Source organism: Crocodylus siamensis, chromosome 4 (genome assembly GCF_052110815.1).
Source record: "Crocodylus siamensis isolate JL-2025a chromosome 4, ASM5211081v1, whole genome shotgun sequence".
Lineage (NCBI taxonomy): Eukaryota > Metazoa > Chordata > Crocodylia > Crocodylidae > Crocodylus > Crocodylus siamensis.
The window spans coordinates 168,389,500-168,408,227 of record NC_143398.1 but is presented as its reverse complement, the minus strand read 5'-3'; the positions used below and the strand labels follow the sequence as shown (position 1 = coordinate 168,408,227).

Here is an 18,728-nt window from a genome sequence, read left to right as displayed (position 1 = left end):
AGTTGCAGCTGATTTCAGTTACAAGATATTTTGCCTGGTTTTTGTTAGCCTTGCTGATCCCTCAGAGCTTAAAGGGTAGCAGTGGAGTCCATTTCCTCTTGTACATCATCACCACCACGATTACTTTCAAAGTCAGTGGTTCTCAACCTTTTTAGATTCAAGCCACCCCTGGGAAAATGCCAGCTCTGTGCTTTCACATTTTTCTTAACTATGGAAAGAGAATAGAGTGATTCTTCTGTTGCAAAGAAATCAGAAAGATCATAACAGATCAGAATGTACTGGACACTATGGGCTCTTCTACGCAAGCAGATTCATCAAGTTTGCTGAAGCACAGAAATAAACATGCTCCAGCAGACTCTAGCATCACATGTATCAGCCTCCCTGCACTGAGCACTTTCAACTAAAGCTTGTTCGATGAACTTTAGTTCAAAGTGCCATGCTGCCTTTTTTCCATCAACGGGGACACCGACACGTGACGTATGGGTATTTTTAGTTAGCATGACTAATTAAAAACACACCCCCACACCTCCCGGAGCACGTATAAAAATACCCTAAGGATTCCTAAGGAATCTTTGGGTTTACCTTGTGAATTATGTGTCGGTGTTTGTATACCTAATACTAATGATAATGATACTAATATTGTGTGGCACCCTTAAAAGGCAACTTGGTTGAGAATCACTGCCCTAAGAAAGGGGTGGGCAAAAAGCCTGCAGGCCAGATTAGGCCTGTAGCAGGTCCCTCAGTCCCACCTGGCCTATGGTGCGTCCCACCATCCCCAGGCACACAGCAGGGCTGGGGCAGCTCTGCAGCTGGGGTGCATTTCTAGGTGGTGGTTGCTCCTTCCAGCTGCCACTGCACTGGCCCTAGCCCCATTGTGCTGGCAAGGATCCACATGCGCCGCCCTAACCCTGGCCCACCCTGCACCTGCCCCCGACTCACACTGGCCAGAGTGGACCAGTTGGAACCTGTGTGCACAGCCTCAACCCTGGCCCACCCTCGCTGCGGACTCACCCACCCATGCTGAGTAACAGCAGCAGTGGCGGTGGCCAGGCAGGAGCTGCTGCTAGGCATGGGGGAAAAGTGGCTGCCTCTTTCACCAAGCACAGGCTCCAGGCAGCAAGAAAGGCCCAGCAGCAGGGAGAGAGAAGGCAGATGCTTATCCCCCATTCCTAGCAGCAGCTTCTGCTCAGCCACTGCTGCTGCTCAGCGTGGGTGGGTGAGTCCAGAGCAGGTGCAGGGTGGGTTGTGGTCAGGGCCATGTGCACAGGTGCCAGCTGGTCTGGAGCAGGGTCAGGGCTAGGACTGTGCTTTCAGCTGCTGCTGGACACTGGTGGTAGCAGGGAGGAGCCACAGGGCATATGGGCTCTGGGCTGGTGGGGGGGAGTGGTGGGGTGCTGACCAGGCCACAACAGCTCCCCAGAACTGCCTATGTGGCTTGCCGCCCCTGTTCTAAGGTCTAGCCCATTATACTTGAAGCACTTCAAGGCAACATATATATACCTAATGATACTAATATTGGTATACTTGCCTTGAAGTGCTTCAAGTGTAATATATATTAAAGGTTGTTTGGGACAAATTGTTGTCAGGGACACCTACACCCACACCCACACATACCCACACCCACACACACCCACAGGATATGTAGGTGTCCCTAACAACAATTTGTCCCAAACAACCTTTAATTAAAGATGATGATTTACAAAAAAAGATAGACACTCAATTTGCAGATCCCAGGTTGAATGTAACAAAAATCCTACCCCCGGTTCTATACTGAATATCTTTTGATCTGGATACCACTAAGAAATTACAGAAATGCAGTTCTACATAGAGAGGGTGTTAAGAAAACTGTTTTTGCTTTTTAAGTTAAATAATATAGCATTGAGTTGCAACAGCAAACAGTGATCAGCCAAAAAAAAAAAAGCATGAGTGAACACAGATACTATAAAAGTCTCCTGAAGGAACAATAGGCGTGGTCTTGGCCTTGCTTGGAGCTTCGGGAGTGTTGGTAGAGGAAAAAAAGAAACCACAAAGGTAACCTGCTGAAGTACAAAAGTTGTAAATAAAAGTAAGTACCAAGGGAAAGCAGATACAAGTTAATGCATGCTTAAGAATAATTTTTTAAAGCAATCAATCCTATTTAGCAGTTAACACTTTTAAGAGGAAAAGGGAGAAAACAGGCATGTGTCCATTTTATTTTATTACATTTCTATTTTAAAAGCTTTGGATATTTGACATTAAAGTTAGGCATGAAAAAAGACCCGACATTTTCATCTTTCAGGTGTAAATAAAACCGAGGAGAAAGTGGATAAGAACAATTTTTCTTTTCCCCAGAGTTGGCTTGATATCGATAGTTTGGCTCTTATTGTACCCTCACTGATGAGATGATGAATTGTAGTTTAAAAAAAAAAGTGTTCCATTAGAAAATTACTAGCTACTGAAAAACACAGCCACAGACAGATGTTCAAGAAATTGAGCAGGCTACTACTGAAAATTTAAGCAAGCCATTCAATAAAACAGCAAACAACTGAAAATGGTAATAAGATTAAGATGACATTTAATAAACTTTTAACAGTAAATGCCAAATTCAGCTCTTTGCCAAATCCAGTTGGCTCGTTTAATCAAATAATGTGTCTGAAACTCAAGGGCAGTATTTGGCCTTATCACAGGAAAATGCAGCTTGTATATTATGGGGTTCTTTTGGTCACACAAAGAAGCCATTCTAGTCAGAAGAACAGCTGCAAACACCTGCAACACAGGGGTAAAACTTTTAATATTTTAAATCAGAAAAAAAATATGAATGTATAATCTACCAAATAAGCAAAAGCATAAATGAAATGACCCGTTGTTGGCTTAGCAGTTGCCACTACTGACTTCACACACTACATCATTACCCAGTTTCTTTCAAATGAAATTCAAGCCATCTTTCGCTTCAATACTCACTAAATAACCGTTGTCTTTCTGAAGGAACGATGGATTTTCTGCAGAAATACATGTACCATTAAGAAAATATGTAGTCCCTGAAAACTTAAAAGATCTTACCCATAAAGAGGTGGTGATGAAGACCGTAGTGCTCTCTATTGACTTTAATGGAAAGGTACCTGTTTACATAGATGCTGACTTTGTCTATTGGCTTTTATACCTATAGTCTGAACTAACTTTGTAGACTAAACAATCCAGTTATGCACAATCACAGCACCTCACTGTATTTATTCTGATGTTTAGTTTGGATGGTAGGCGAGAAAAAAAGTACAGAGCTTACAGAGATTATAAACCGATAGGTAGCAAACTTAAAAATAATTAATGGAAACTCTTTTATATACAACATAATCTATTCAGCACATCAGATTCTGCCACCAGAGTAAAATACAGATAAAACAACAGAGGACTGAAAATAAAACAAAAAATCCAGGCTCTGAAGGAACAGGAATTGCTGTGCTTCATGGCATAAGCTAATCTCCCATTAATTTCATTTAGTAAACGAAAGTTAAAATAAATTTCCCAATGGGAATTTTCTCTCATAACCACTTACAGCAGGCTATGACTGAGGGAGATAGGATATTGGACTTGATAGACCAAAATTTTGATTAAATGCAGATATTCCTATGTTTCTACCTAGCTGCCTTTGCTCCTGTAGTTTAATGGAACATCCATCCTCAAAAAAGAGACTCTGTAAAGTTTTTAAAAGCATGTTTATGTGACTGCACATAAATGTTTGTGTAAAAAGGGCATTATGACAGTTTATACACAAAAGGTTACAGTAAGAAAAAGCACTTCTTTATGACAATAATTCACAAATTCACAAGGATCACTTTAATATACAAAGCAATTACTACCATTCTGAAACACAAAGCGGCTAATATGTACATAGTGTTAATAAAATGCATTATAACTCAGTACAATAGTTTTTAAACACAGATAAAGCACAAAAAGATTAAGTAAAAAAAAATAAAACAGGGATGTTTCTAGAATGTAGGAAATGGTAACAGAACTTATTTCCCCCATTAAGATTTCTTTATTTAGTAGTTTTAACTCCCAGAGAAATGTTGAAGTTAATTTTGAATACCCTGTTTTGTGCTGATAGTTTTGGGTGAAGAATCAAAAATGGGGATGAGATGAGCTTTACATTTTCATTCTTAAATTAAAAATAATAATGAACAACAACCTTCACTCTAGAAACTTCCCTGAAAAACATTTTTCTAAAAAAGTTTCAAATTATAAATCTGGACTAGAAATCATTTATTTTAGACATTAACATCTGATATGTGGACAAGTTTGTTCTTGAGGAGTGGAGGGGGGACAGGTTCTAATTAGCACCTCTTTCTGCCCCTTCCCCTCCCCACCCCACAAAAGTCCATATAAGCAGTAGAGTGTCAAATTTCATACAAATTTGCAGTTCTATAATTTTATTTCTTTTTATATTTAAATATAAATAATTTCATCACACACACAAAATGGAGTGGCACCTGGATCAAAATGCAGCTTGTGGAGAACATCCTACTATTCCCAGGTCTTAACTGGCCATTTCCAGATGGCCAACTGGCACAATGCCTATTTGTTGTTGTGTCCCTCTCCCCGCTTTTAATTTCTATCTCCAATTCTCTCTCATTTAGATAAATATGACATGAGTGAGGGCTGAGACTCAATGAACTGAATGCTCCAGGTCCAGTAAATGGTCAGCTTATGTTAAAGTATGCCAACCTTGGATCATTTTGCCCCCTACGCCCACCCCTTTTCCTGCCCAATGTAAGCCTCCTGAGGACAGTTGACTCCCCTCCACTTTTTGCTGGTGAAAATGAGATCTAAAATTACTATCTTACACAGTGAGCCAAAAAACTCTAGCTGGGACCTGCACTTGCAGTATCAGAATGCAGACAGATCAGTGTCTTTAATTTGTGCTACACATTTATGGGCTCAGCCCTCTTAACAGGCTATACTTTAATACATTAAAAACACATTCCAAGGTAAAACACCTGAAATACAAACCTCTTTCACAAACTGAATCTGGTCCCTCTTCTCCAAAGACATGAAGATTTTGTGATAAAACCACTAGAGCTGAACCAATCACAAGCAAAGACACTACCCTCTCAACATAGTATTATTTCATATCACTACAAAGTGTAAACTTGTCCTTGGTTTAACCTGCCAAAATGATTCAGCTTCATGATGTTCAGGTTCTTCTATGATCAGTGTCTTTTATTTCTAGTAAATTCAGAAAATTAAGGAAACCAGTCCCTACCCACAGTCATAAATTAAATTTACTGTGCATTTAAAAAGTTTGCTTTCCTTAAAATAAAGTCATCAACTCCCCTCATTGCCCCTGCCAAAGAGTTAATTGTAGTTTTTAATTTTTTTTTTTTTTACCTTAATGGACAAGATATCATCACTAAATGCAACTCACGTTCCTAGTACCAAGATCTTGTAAATCCTATCGGTTCTATTTTCGTGGGCTGCAGCTCCTGCAATGTGCAGTTAACTCACAAATGAGGGAAAGAGGAGTAAAGAGATTGAAGATGTGTTATTTTCTATTCCAAATTAATTCCCCTTTCTCATTTGAGATTTCTACACTAGTTCTGTCTTAAAATAATTCAACATTCATATTGCTGAGAGACACTACACTCTGTACCACTTTGGTACTGCCAGTTCAGATCCCTTTCCATTCTGAAAAAGTACCTGCTGAAAGTCAGGTACTGATGGGCTTCATCCTGAAAGTTAATTCATGAAAGTATCAACTGATATTTGGAGACAACTGAGACACATGTATAGCTGTCTGTAATGACCATGCCAGGGAGCTTCTCAAACAAAACTAACATCAAGATCTCATTTTTTTTTGTAGTTTTGTTTCTAAAAGTGCATATTTTATCAAACATTTACAAAGGATATCATGTAACAAAAATAAATACACAATTTGTTAAGTCATGGGTGGATGTTATGTTGCAACCTGTTTTCAGGGCAAAAAATGTCAATAAGAACAGGGTCTCAAATTCACTGAAACCCTCCTATGAACTGCCATACAATTGCAACCACTGATAATGAACTCACTTCAAAGTGTAGACTTGTCTTTGCTTTAACCTGCTAATCGCACTGGCTACCAATTTTTAAAAATTAAAAATAAGCAGATGTCAGTTTTAATTAACAGATGACTGCCTGCAGCTGCTGTCTGTCTAATGGAAGCCCAGATTAAAAATTATAGTATAAATTTACATTGGAAATATTACATACAGAGCTGTTTTTCCTTGTTAAATCAAACTTTTTTTTATTCCTGAGCCTTTGTAGGGTTCCAAACACCCCACCAACTTTCTGGTCCACACAGAGAACCAGAAAAGACAGTAGGTCTGAGATGCAAAAACAAATGACAGAACAGCCAGAACCCTACAGATGACTTTGTCCTGAAGGGCATGACTGACTGAAATTGTGCTTTCAGATACTAGCAACGCTGCGTGGCCACTGTCAATATCTGGTGACATCACTGATTGAATAAAAATGCATAGGGTCTACCCAGGATGAAAAGAAATCTTATCAGTGGTTCCTTAAAAAACCCTCCCATTTGCCTTTGCCTTTATTATATAGCTGCCAAAAAGACAAAGCACAAAAATGAGTAATTTTGAGGGGTGGTGAGTTTTTAAACATTTGCTTACATAATTCAAAATCTCCATCTAAGAAAAACACAAGAGCCATGAAGGATGAAGTAAAATTCTAGAAAATGGATAACTGAACAAAAGCACAAAACAAAATTAAAAAAAAAATCAGCGCCAGAATAACGCAGCCCAAAACTACTGAAAAATGTAAGCACACATACGCACGCACGCACGCACACACACACACACGTAAAAATTTTTTGACCTCAATATACTATAATACTCAGCATTCCTGACTTAAAAGCTCTCAGAGCTGTAGATTATATACTGTGTGTGTGTGTGTGTATATATATATATATATATATATATATGTACATATATTATACATATGTATTATTTTCCAAGAATATCTAAAGAGAGCACCTCGGACAATATCTTAACTGCCAGCTTGGTGCTTTTGTTTTGCAAAAAAACGATATTACAAAAATTATATTTGAAACCAATTCTTGGTTATTATGAACATAATGGGTCTAGCCCTTTCTAACCCTCACTTTAAACCAAGCTATCAACTCTTGAAAACTTAGAACTGTGAGATATAAAACTAAGTCCTCCATTTACTTTCAGCAGAATTTCTGATCTACAGCCAATTAACCCATAATTCATAAAAAGATGACTACCCTAACCTTACTATTTGCTAGTTGGTGTGTTAATGACATATGAAAGGATTCCTGGATTGTATTTGTCTTTCCCTTTTTGGCCAACATGAACGTAAAGCATACAGGTAAACTCAGCCAGCCCTGTACTTGGTCTAAAATAATAATATGTATTTTATTGTTCATTTGTTTTTTAAATTTCTATGAACCAAATCCAAGTCCCTAAAACCTCAGTGCTGCATAAATAAAAATAAGAATTCTTGCAAATATTTGTATACTTTAAAATGAGATTCTTTTCAGTGTGACTTGAATGCTGACAGGTTCTATAATGATAACCCTAACAGCTGCATTCAAAGAACACTTACAACATGGACAATGGCAACAGGAGCTTTCTACTTGCCTCATGAGCATTTCAACCCTGCCCTATAAAGAAGCATATCTGGGGCTAGCAGCTCAGTTTCCACAGATCATTCAGTTCTTGGATGCTTTGCTAAGAGACTATCAGCAAGGGTACTAATTAGTGCCAATTATCTACAAGGAACAGATCTGAAATAATCTACTAATTTCATGCAGGTTCATCACTAAACCTGTTTTTGCAAATAACTGGATCTATAGTAAGAAATAGTCTGCTTCATGTAGGGCACATCCAGCATTATTTAATTTCTCAAAGCTGAGGGGCCATTACACTTAATTGCTTAAATGAGGAAATAAATTAGCTCAGCATTATAGAGATCACTCCTGCAATATCATAAAGGCTTCTGCTTGTAGCACTACTTCTGAAAAAATACCATGCATTTGGTAAGCCATTTGTCTACAGTTGGGCATTAATTCATTATAACATATATATTTTGAATTGTTACAAATCTGTTGATTATAAAAGTATATTTAAGAATTTTAGGGTTTTCTCTAGGTTTGATCGCGAAATTAATAAATTTGCAACTGGTTACATAAAAAAAAAAAGAACAATCAATCCTTTACGGCAGATAAAAATAGACCACATATAAAAATTACTCAGACTCGAAAACTCATCCTATCATACTTGCAAAAGTTCTGTTCCATTTTTGTTTCACTTCCATACAAACAAAACTGGCCCCAAAGTTATCAACAACCCTAAATTAAATTATAATGCTCCGATTTTAACCTTGCTCATTCTTAAGTCTCTTGGAAACTGCACCCTCCCAAATGAGGAAACCAGAACCTTTAATACTGCTAGAGTTATTTGACTCAGTTACTTTTAGTCCTCCCAATAATCTTTTATTATAATATCACACTGACTATAACTCTTTAAAATAAGTTCAAATTGGAAAATTTATCTTAAAACAGATTTAAGGAATGGGAAAATATATGATACAGCTAATATTTGGATAGGTCAGTATTTGTACAGACCAGAGACTTTGTATGCATGTCTATATACAGACAGGTTGAAATAGTAACCAGGACCTGAGGCCCAAAGCAAACTTAGTTCAAATGACCAAGTTAACATATCAGTCTGGCTTTAAAGGACCGATAAACTAAACTGAACATGATTGTTTTTGACACATAATGGATATACGAATGTTGAGTACAGCATTCACTTTTTTGAACTTGATACCCTCTACTGTTTCTTGAAATGTATTTCTGGGAAAAGACAGCTGTCCCTTCAGTGCACACACAAGAGCCTGATTGTTTGAAATGAGAGTAAAATTCTTCACATGTGTAAAGCTTTTGCTCAGTCCAACCCTTTATATTAATACCAATCCAATGAATAAATTATGTAATTTAACCTTAATAGGGGCATATTAATAATTGCTATTTTCCTCAAACAGCTTCTGCATTGCTCAATGAAGAGTGGTTTTAGAGATGAATAATTTATTCATGTTTAGTCCTCCTCAATGTTCAAGATCCTTCTGGATATCAAGATATCACTCCAAGATATGAATTTCAGTATACAGAGGAGCCTCAAGTTTTGAAAAAGAATTTAGAAAAGCTATGATCATGTGATGTAATGCAGATAACCAAACTGTTTGAAAGAATGGGGGATACCAGCAAGAAATTTCATTTTCATGACTCAATTTGTACATGAAGTTGGCTATACTTCAACTGTTCAGTTGCATAAAAACAAGTAGTGCTTTAATGCATTACTCTCATTTACATGAAATTATCTTCTAAACACAAGCTGTCCGCTACTGTACCTTTGTTTACTCTGAGTTCATTTCCCATCCAAATATTACTATGTTTCATTCAGTTGGTGATTTCTTTTCATGTGTTCAGAATACCGAATATACATAATTGCTTCAAGAAGCAATAGCTGACCAAAATTGGTGCCATAATGCATTTGTTTCTGAGGCATGGAGAAGTTTTATCAATCCAGGAGTGGTGGACAGACTACAGATTAAACACCAAAAAGCCTCCTGGGCTTGTTTTATTAAGAAGTTTCCCTCCCATGTCTCCATATAAAGAATCTGTTTGTGGAGCTCCCTTTGTTTGGCATGCCACTCAGCTGTATATCTTTACTGTTATAATGAGTATGTGAAAGCACGCATCAATTTGGCAACCATTGCTTCTTCATTGCGCCAGGCCTATTCTATATATGTAGTCTACAAAGTACTTCAGGCCAAGAGGCTGGGGTGACTGTGTCCCTAAGGCAATCAAAAAAGCTCAGCACAGATTCTTGAAATCATTATAAAAGAACCCTCCCACACAGCAAAACTTCACAAAATGAACATTATTACTCCTTGAAGAGGATGGGAAGATGAGTAAGAAGTCTTCTCTTCTTCATCATGCTCAGGAGACTTGGTGATGAGGGGAGAAGTGGAGGCAAGTGTTTGAACATTCACAGTTTAATGCAAAGCACACACGAATTAAATTCTGTAGTTGCTTTCAGGCAGTTTTGCGCATAGAAAAAAAGAAATGTTTAGAAAATAAAAAGTTTACTTTGTCTTTCTGGTTGTGGCCAAAACTAGTCTCTATCCCACCTTGACAAATGAAAATGGGAATCCAAAATTAATCTGATTTGTGGCAGTATAGGTCTTTAAGTGCTTTTAGCTCCTCAATTAATGTCTTGTTTTGGTTTTCAAGCACAGCAACTCGGTTTTCTAGACATTTCACATATTCCTTTTTCTTCCTGCGACACTCACGTGCTGCCTCCCTGTAAAGCAAAAGATGATATTCAAACTATGAGAATTTGGATGAGCTGTTTTTTAATTGATTCTTCTGGTCAAACTCACGTGACCCATTTTAGAACATGGATGTAGAACTACACACGACTGTAATTTAGGAAGAAATGGTAGGCTTGTATTGAATCGCATCTCAAATTGTCCACATTCGAAATCACAAGGATTTACATTCAATGTACCAACAAAGTCAACACCAAAAAAATCTGCCAGTCAAAATGTAACCTTGAAAGGTACTTTTTGTTAATATATCACAACATCCTTTGTATAGAATATGGTATTTTACTACCAGTTCTATAAAAAGAAATAAATATGTTCATCCATTGACCCAGCTTAATTTTTCTTTTTGTACATAAAAACCAAGTAATGACCACAATGATTATTATTATTAGACTCACTTGCCTAATACAACAGAAGTGAGACTTAAGGTATTCATATATTTGCAATACTTTAAACCCTGCTAACAATATATTCATTTCATTGATATGGTTCATGCCACTGCATTTATAATTAAAATATTTCAAATGATAGATCATCCCCCATCCCCACTTTTAAGAGACTATAACTCATTGTTAGCAACTACCTGGGCACAATTCATTACCTTACCGCTGTCAATTGTACTGATAATGTTAGAACCAAGAAGCATTGATGAATCCTCAACACTTATAAAAACTGTAGTGCTGGGCTCAATTCAGACAGTAGAGTAGCATGATTGCTGGTGCCAAAATGCTAAGAACATCAATGGAAATGCCTTAGTAATGCCAACATTTTGCTAAGCATTCTTAAAATGGAAGCAAAAAAATGAACCTGGCACCAAAATTAACAGCAACAACATTCAGAGGAAAAATAGTTAAAAAGATGAAGTTACAACACTGAAATAGAGCACATGCGGGAAACAAACTCAAAAATGAATGTGTGTATATCAGACTTAAGGTTCGAAATAGATGTCACCAAATGAAGCAGATCAGCTATGCTGACACAGCTGATCACTTCATTGGGTGAAACTCATGTCACCCATTAATTTTGTAGGACAACTGGTGACATGTTCCTTGCCTCCAGACATATCCCTAGAAATCTCTGGGACATGTCTCTGAAAGCAGGGAAAGTCAGAGCCTCCCCTTTTCCTGTTTCTAGAGATGAGTCCCAAAGATTGTTGGTCATGTCACTAGAAGCAGGGAAAGCCAGGCAGATACACCTCAGGATTGACAGGTCCAAGCCTGTGCTCCCTCACTGTAAAGGAAGTAGATGCCTGCCACCATAAAACAGCAGAGCTTATTACTAACTTGCTCACGACCACAAATTTGGGCATGTGTGGTATGACAAAGGGTATGGAAGTCCATTTGCTTTCACTCTTGTACTGCTGTAAAAATTTTTAAGGCAACACCAAGGTGACAAAAGACAACTTCTTTTTCCACCTGAAAAGACCAGTAACTAATGCTTACTTGGATCCAATAGATACTTGGAGTAACTGGAATTTCTGAAGGGCAATATTTAACCTCATCAAGGAAAGTGGTGACAGTCAATGTGAAGTTTCTGTGCTGGCTGGGTGTACCCCAGTTAATGTGGTGCTGTGACCATCCCCCCCAGCTAGGGGAATCTGTTAGTGTGGCTATGCTAGTTTGGGGTCAGAGTGCAAGAGGGCTGGATGCCTTTGGGATCCAGAAAGTCTTTCATTCTGGAATATCAAAGCATTTTAAAATAATTAAGTCAAACCTCACATCACCAATTAGAAGCAAGAAATGTTCAGGCTGACATAGATAGACATCAGTCTCAGACAAATTTCAGATGCTTCCTATAGAAAATTCATGAAAGAAGTCAAACCAAAACTGGACAGTTTTCTACATGTACAAAATCAGGAATTAATTGTGTTTTAAGCCTGTTTCAGGATTCAATCTTACCATGGAGTCATTACTAGTGAATCTCTCCTAATCTTTTTGCGTTTCTTCTGTAGGGCAGGTGGAAGAATGCTTTCTACATTCTAACCAAAATTTTGTAGGGAGATGAACTGTAAGTGAAGCTCATATAATGCACAGTTCTGAAACTTGGATGTGGCTTAATGTAACGCTTAAAGCTTTGGACTCAGAGGGCCAGACGAATGGTGCAGGGCCAGTCCACGGGCTGCCCCTGCATGCCAGATTGGGTCCCACACCACCTTGTGCACCTGATATAGTGTGCAGGGCCAAGGCCCATGGGCTTACTGTGAATTCTCTGGGAAGACCCATGGACTGGAGGACATGGTTCCAGGAGTTGGATCTGGCCAGCAGGCTGAGGTTGAGGACCCCTTGTTTAAGGCAATTTTAATTTGTAATATGTGAAACTATATGCACTAATGGGCAAGGTTAAATAATGCTTTTAGGTAGAGGATTAGGGCTTTACAGAGATTTGTAAAGGTTTTAAAAGGCGACGAGGAGATGCTGCTCAGGAGCATGGAACACCTGTTATGCTGCACCTGTTATAGCTGCATGAGCCTTTAGTGATATAAGTGAACTAAAACACCCTGATTTTGCCCCTGGATGAAGCAGGGTTAAAGTCTGGAGCAACAGAACTTCCATGTTTGCTACAGAATCATGCAAACTAAAGAACTGTATCCTAACAGTTTGAATCAGAAGCCTCTAAAAGTGGTACATTTATGTTTGTCTATGCACCTACAGAGCCTGCATTGCTGGATGACAGCTTTTGAATACCCTGTTTCTCTGGCTTTGTACTAGTTATTAGGGGCGTATGAAATGGGCTGTATTCAATTCAGATTCAGCCTGAATCAGGGACAATGATTCTATACGTTGATTCAGGTCATTGTCCCCAATTCAATTCACCTGAATCCGAATCTGAAGATTTGATGCTTGTTTGGAGAATTAGCAATTCGGCCACAGACACAGCTTCAAATGTTTTTTCTACACACCTCAAGGTACCAGGCACAGCTCATGAATGCTGCGATGCTGGGGCAGATGGAACATCCAACAGGAGCTCGGGGGGGCCCCCCCATGTGCTTGGCAGTGAACCCGGAAGTGGATCAGAAGCACTTCTGGTCCACTTCCAGGTCCACCGCCAAGCATGCAGGGGGGCCCCTCCGTCCTCCTGGCTCAGCTGTGGGGGGACCCTGGGTGCTCCCCCCCCCCCATGCTCTTCCCGGCAGAGGACCCGAAGTGTTTCTGGTCCACTTCTGGGTCTGCTGCTGAGCATGCTGGTTAGCACTCCCCGCGCTCCTGTGGGATGCTCCATCCACCCAACCACTGCAACACTGATGAACTGCCTGGTACCTTGAGGTATGTACAAAAAGCATTTAAAGCTATGTCTACGTCTGAATCTCTCCAAATTGATTCGGAGGGTTTTGATTCTATTCAGCAAGATTAAAGGGTCTCCTGATTTGATTTGGATGCAGAGATTCAGCCACTGAATTGGGCCAAATCGAATCAGAGACTGAAGCTTTGCACAGCTCTACTAGTCATGTTATGTATTTAGCAACTGTGACTGTTTCACAACCAAGTTTCTGGGCATCCTTTTCCTATTAAGAATCCTGGAAGTTAGGCTAGATTACAATGTTTTAAAACCACTATACAGTACTGTCTGTAAATATCTGATGTATTGCTTCAGTAGGTTTCATCTTCCCATCCACCTCAGATATTCCCAGCTCATTTTCCCCACTTCTCTATGAAACTTAGCTTCTGAAAACCCATTTAATGAGCAAGCTAAGCAAAACTTTGCATAACATAACTCTTGTAGAAAACATCTATTTAACACAAATTGAGTTAATTTCCCATCTTTTTCTGGCATTCTCCAAGTAGTAAAGCTTTCTGTACAGTAACTTTTCTGACTAAATTAAGGGTCTGAGAATTTTAACTACATTTTATTAAAAGCAGTAGGCACAGCAAGGTAAACAATTATACCAACTACTTACTAGTATCTGACAAGCCACAGAGAAAGATGGCATGTGAACTTTTGAACAAAAGTGAATTCTGCATTTCAGCATTTATTTCTTCATTCAAGCCACTCTCAATTAAACCTTTAATGTCCTCTGCTAGCAACAGAGATGCCAAAAGCACTGCCATTTCCCTAAAATATGGTGTTTAAAACTGAGGTATCAAACACATGGCCTGCTGCGATTAAGTGGGATCCCAGTTGAGGGGACCTGAGAAAAATCTCAAACGTGATGGGGCAAAATCAACTAAGCCCTCTTCTCCTCTCCTTTCCAAGTAGCCACATCTGCTCATCATGTCATCTGGCTTTAAGGAATTTTTTTCACAGCTTCTTTCTGTTCTTACTTCTTGCTCCTACAACCAAGCCTCAGCAACAGGATCAAGGAGCGTTCGTTTCTCTTTTCATCAACAGTCTGTGCTGTTCCAACCATTCAAGGCCCAGAGTAAAGACTCTAGCACCCCTGCTACCACTGTTGACTATCAGAGGAACAGAGAAGTCTTTCTCCCTGGGTGTTTCTACACAAGACATTTACTGTGGAGTAGACTAATTAGCTCTACAGTAAATGTCACGCATCTACACATGTGCCCTATTAGGCTGGAATAAACTAATTAACTCCACAGCATGCGCACATGTAGATGCTGCCTTGGCTGGCTGGGGTATATAGGTGCTTCAGTGTGGGGGCTGCCTGGCATTTAGCTCCATACTGGAACACCCTTGTGCCCCAGCCAGCGCCTCCTCTCAATGTGCTGCAGTCCTGTGCACACGTTCAAACGGAGCACATAGGAGCAATACATTCTGGGGCAATATGCTCTGGGGTTTACTGCTTCACATTAATTGCACATGTAGATGCACTTCTTGGTCCCTTCCACTTCCAGAGATCAACACTAAAGGAACCAAAGTCCCAAAAAATGAGAATGGGGCGAGACAAAGAAAATCCAGAGTTAGAAGTGAAGCACTGAGGGGGAACAAAGAGAAGATCAACATCAAGGACAGAAGGAAGGAGACTGCATGAATGTATTTACTTTAAAAACAATTTTACCTTGAAGAAAAATACTTAATGTCATTGCCTAAGACATTCTCTTCAGTAAAACAAGACCACAAGATTCCCCTTTTACTAGTAAACTATTTACTGTGGACCACACACTCTGACAGAAAGGATATTTCAGCTCTCATAGAAGGTCCTTGGCATATGGTTTCATAGTCACAATGCACAGAGCTACTTGATGCAATTTCTTATTTTGCTTTTTTAGAGAACATTAACCTTTATATAGGATAAGTACAAACATTTGAGGAGGTTAAATCAGGTCCAAAATGGCCACCCAATTTAAACTTAGCTCATCCCAATGTTGACCTTACACTTACAGACCCAGTCTCAGTAAGTCTAAACCTGTCACTGTATAGAAATTCCAGGCACACAAACCAGTCTAAAAATTGCAGAACCCAGTTTAAGATAAACCTGGATCTATGTAGTATCAAACTTATTCAATTTAGGTCAAACTACACTACTGTACACTTTCTCTGCACAGCTCTGGGGCTGGGAAAACCCAGCCACTGGCCCTAGCCCTGGGGCTGTTCTTTTTACCACCCCCTCACCCTGCCAACCCCTACACTGGTCTGTTTTTTGCACCCTGCTTTGAACCAGCCAGCCCTTGCAACCCCCATCCCACAAGCCACTCTGGATGCAGCTGCTTTTATCAGCATTTGCCGCTGTCAGAGCCAAGCAAGTTAAGTCCTGGTGGGGGGGAGAGGCGGGAGGGATGGGGGTGTAAGCTCGCTGGGAGAGGGGAACCCCTCTCATTCCACCTGTGGGTTGCGCCTGCCCCCCCATCCCTTGATCCCCTACAGCCTGCTTTACTCCCAAATCCCCCACTATTATCCTCATCCTGACTTACCTAATATGGGCTGCCATTTTTAATTGATTTAACCTCCCCAACATCCCCAAATGTCTGTACTTAGCCCCAGTGTTTCATGAAAAAGATGAGAGACTACAAATCTTCTTGCATAGACAGCTACATTCCCACTGTTCCATACCTATGAGAAATGTGATGTGTATACTATATTAAATATTCAACACTAATTCTATACACAGCTTTGAGATGCAAGCTTTTAGACAATCACACTAAGCACATATACCTGTTTTTCATTAAGCGCACTTCTCTCTTTCGTGCAGCTTCCTCTGCTGGCTGGGTAGGCAGTGCTGGAGATGATGCCATGACCACACCAGGTGCAATGGTGCTGGTGGGTGCTGTGCGAATCTGATAGGTCTGCACATCTCCTGAGGCAGCTGACATAAAAAAGCCACAAGGAAGCATAGTGTTAGGTTTAACAGCGTTGTGGGACTTCACTGTTAAAATACTGTGTGAACAACACCTGGTCATTATCTAAACATGTGAACCAAAAAAAGTGAGGCAAAAGTTTTGGACTACAGTGTATGAAAGATTACATCTGGATCATCGATGGCAATTCATTTTTAGTTTAATATATTCATGGTTGCAGTTATTCTCGCTGAAGAGGGATTAATTGTGTTTGTTAACTGCAGCTGCTGATCCTGCCGTCTTTCAGTGTATTTTTGACTGTTCTGTTTTGTATACAGACTTCACAGTCATAAATCTAAATAAGCTGAATCTTCTTAGGCAAACAATATTTTCTGTGTGCTCTAAAACGACAAGTTGAAGGTGCAAACTGGTAATTACATGTGCAAGTATGCAGAGGATTTGTTTCTAGAAAAGGCACAGAAGCAATTTAGGAACTCACTTTTGAAACAGCTTATTGTATATTGCTGTTTCTCTAGAATGATCCTTTAAATTAAAAACCGTAATTTTTTAAACAATCGCTGTTTCAAAATGCCAGCATTAGAAAGGAAAAGTTATTTCTAAGAGAAATAAATGGCTAATAAAAGGAAAGCTGCTTTACAAAATGAACGTTTTCAGTAACTTAGCCCAGATGGGAGGAAAACATTTCTAAAATGTCACATTTAGTCTACTATCATCAGAGAAACCAGGAGGTCTAAAGTAGGAGTGTCAAAGTCATGCTGGATGAGGGTCACTGGGCTGGTTTACAGGCCTAACTGGGACTGACCCTCTGAAGGTCCCAGGGCTTATTTTGTATGACATATGGGGCTGGCATGCAGTGAGCACAGCCTACAGTGTGTGGGCTGGACCCAGTGCTACAGGCAGCATATACCCTGTAGCGACCCCACATGCCATGTGCATAGCAAGTTTGGCAGCAGGTGCAGGCAGCATACAGCACATGAGATTGGACTGGCTATGAACACTGCATGCAACACGGGTGGCTGACGTGGGATGTGTGCTGCATGTAGTGCCCTTCTGGATCTTCTCCAAGCGCTGGCTCTAGCATGACCCAATATGGACTAGCCCTGGAGTCAATGCTTAGGGCCTGTCTGGTGGAGTGCCACACGTAGCACATGCCGCAGACCAAACCTCTATGCTGTGCTGGGTCCAGCCTGTGTACCGGACCCAGCCTGTACACTGCATGCAGCTTGTGGAACCAGGGATAGAGCACAGGGTTGGGTCCAGTGACCCACGGGCTGGATCATATTGTTCTGTGGACCGGATCCAGCCCACAGGCTGTATGTTTGACACCCCTGCTCTAAAGGAATCTGCACTATGAATTCTTGGGGCATAGAGTGTAAAATTCCCTTAAAAGAACAAAGGAAATATAAGTAAACAAAGAGCAATCAGTAAATTAGGAATTAAGACAGAAGTACTTTTTATATCCACAAATATATTAGTTTGTTCTGAATGAGGGGAAAGAGCTCCAAGAAAATATTACAAATAGGTTTGTGTAGAACTTCTTTTGCTCATTTTATAAAATGATATGCGCCAAAACATGCAATTCCTTTTCTGACATATTTACAGGAATTATTTTGCCAATCAGATTTTTGAGGAGAAAACGTTACAGTTTGATCTAGTATGATGTCTCTTACCTTGTACAACAACTTGGTTGCTGGGTACAAGAATCTGCTGTCCATCAGTAGTTTGTGCATACTGTAAAATGGTGGTGCCAGGCTGGGTTGCAGCTGCATTGGTCATGGTCAATGTCTGGAGGCCTTGTACTCCATCTGTACCATTGTTGGCTAGCTGTATGGCTCCTCCTTGGGTGATGGCAACTGAGAACAAATAAATATAATATAGCAATTAAAAGATTAATGTACTCAATATAATTAATTTATGCATAGTTACTTGCAGTGTATGACAACTCAGATGTGGAGGAGCTTCTTGAAACACTGTGTAAATTAAATCCCTTGCACAACTATGTACCTTTTAAATAATACATGTCCATGTGACTATTTTAAAAAAGAACAATTCAATAGTGACCTAATAACTTTCCACTCTACATTAAGGTTACCACCTTTCTGTTGGAGAAGAATGTAGCTCAACCTGCACCTTTGCTTCTCTGATCATGTCACTGAG

At 39.7% G+C, this 18,728-nt stretch overlaps 1 protein-coding gene across 3 annotated transcripts in view; it reads right to left on the bottom strand.

The window, feature by feature from the left end:
- Positions 1–2,272: 2,272 nt before the first annotated feature.
- The window catches only part of CREB1 (cAMP responsive element binding protein 1), a 53,558-nt gene continuing 37,102 nt past the window's right edge, over positions 2,273–18,728 (bottom strand). For 2 of the 3 annotated variants that reach the window (XM_090044844.1, XM_090044843.1), the window contains exons 7-9: positions 18,242–18,424; positions 16,429–16,579; positions 2,273–10,355 (exon numbers count right to left, since the gene is read on the bottom strand). In XM_090044844.1, coding sequence (XP_089900970.1) covers positions 10,211–10,355; positions 16,429–16,579; positions 18,242–18,424 — 479 coding nt within the window. In that variant the 3' untranslated portion in view covers positions 2,273–10,210. The remainder of the gene's footprint in view (positions 10,356–16,428; positions 16,580–18,241; positions 18,425–18,728) is intronic. The other variant, XM_090044842.1, reaches the window with a different exon arrangement.